The following is a 1,668-nucleotide window of genomic DNA, read 5'->3' as shown; positions in this document are numbered from 1 at the left end:
CACACACAGGCGCATGCACACACACACACACAGGCACATGCACACACACACACACATGTGGATGCACACACACACACATACACACATGTGGATGCACACACACACACCCACAGGCGCATGCACATGCACACACACGTGCACACTTACACATACGCGCATGCATGCATATGTGCAGGAGCACATACACACACACTTGCGCACACGCACGCACACACACTAACACATGTACATGCACACACACACACATATATATGTGGATGCACACACATTCATACATACATGTACTTTCACACACACTCTGATATATATATATACACACACATATACACACTTACATTTGTACTGAAGAATTTCACCCTGATAATGAAATTGTAATGAGACCAAATTTACCCCTTTCTTTTCTCAAACAGAGGATTATGATTCATCGAAACCCCCTCCCCCACCTCTCCATCTTTTTGTAATCAATGGGAACCAACTATTAGAAGAAACTCCCACCCCACCCCACCACACCACACCCCTTTTTTCATATTGAATTTTAATTATAGAGTAATATATATAATGTACATTTTTATATATACCTGCATGTGTTTTTACGGTCCTGTACAGCCAAGAAAAATTTCCTTCTGGGATAATAAAGCATTATTTTATCTTTTCTCAAACAAATCTATAATAAGAAGAAGAAATGCAATTTTGTAATCACATATCCAGGATGGATGCACTTTACAACTGCTATTGCCCTCAGCAAACCCTACTAGAACACTCAGAAAACTTCTCTGCTTTTTCACTGACAATGTTTTTGTGGGTGGTTAGTTGGTGCACTAATTTGCTGTGATGTGGCTTGCTCCTTCTTTCCTATCAAACATCTATCTTCCTTATCTCCCTTCTTATTTTTTGTGCATGTTACTCTCTTGTAACACCTCTATTCTTGAGCACTTATGTGACCTTATTGTGTTGCAAATGCCGTAAAACTCTTAATAAAACTAACTAATCTTCGGCACTTATATGACCTATTTGTGTTGCCAGTGCCGTAAAACTCGTACTAAAACTAACTAATCTTTGGCACTGGTTTGACCTATTTCTGTTGCAAATGCCATAAAATTCTTACTGAAACTATCCCCAAACTGGCACTAACAATGTGTGTTTTTTCTGTCTGTATACGCAGGGCCCACTGAGCACAGCGTGGCGGAGTGTACCGAAGGCCTACACACAGTACGTGATTGGTGGTATACTGGCGCTCGCTCTACTCATGTTGTTGGTGGCAAAGTTCTCCTCTAGGTGAGTACACACACACACACACACACACACACACGCAGTACGTGATTGGTGGTATACTAGCGCTCGCTCTTCTCATGTTGTTAGTGGCAAAGTTCTCCTCTAGGTGAGTACACACACACATATGCACACTCACATATACACACACACAATCAAAGCACACACACACAATCAAAGTTCTCCTCTAGGTGAGTACACACATGCACACGCACACACATGCACACACACCTACACACACACACACACAAAACCACTCAAACTTTCAAATTTTGATGAACCCGGGACTTGCAACACTTCCCCCTTTCCTTACCTGAGTGCGCCCCCCCTCTCTCTCTCTCTCTCTCTCTCTCTCTCTCTCTCTCTCTCTCTCTCTCTCTCTCTCTCTCTCTCTCTCTC

General features: G+C 42.4%; 1 protein-coding gene across 1 annotated transcript in view; it reads left to right on the top strand.

Moving 5' to 3' along the window:
- LOC101853907 overlaps positions 1-1,668 on the top strand; it is a gene marked incomplete at its 5' end in the record, with an annotated part of 15,578 nt that overhangs the window by 7,901 nt on the left and 6,009 nt on the right. The window contains 1 exon segment of the mRNA XM_013090834.2: positions 1,163-1,275. Coding sequence (XP_012946288.1) covers positions 1,163-1,275 — 113 coding nt within the window.

Source organism: Aplysia californica, unplaced genomic scaffold, assembly GCF_000002075.1.
Source record: "Aplysia californica isolate F4 #8 unplaced genomic scaffold, AplCal3.0 scaffold01570, whole genome shotgun sequence".
Taxonomy (NCBI): domain Eukaryota; kingdom Metazoa; phylum Mollusca; class Gastropoda; order Aplysiida; family Aplysiidae; genus Aplysia; species Aplysia californica.
Note: the sequence above shows the minus strand (reverse complement) of the source record. Positions and strands in the feature narration are given on the sequence as shown.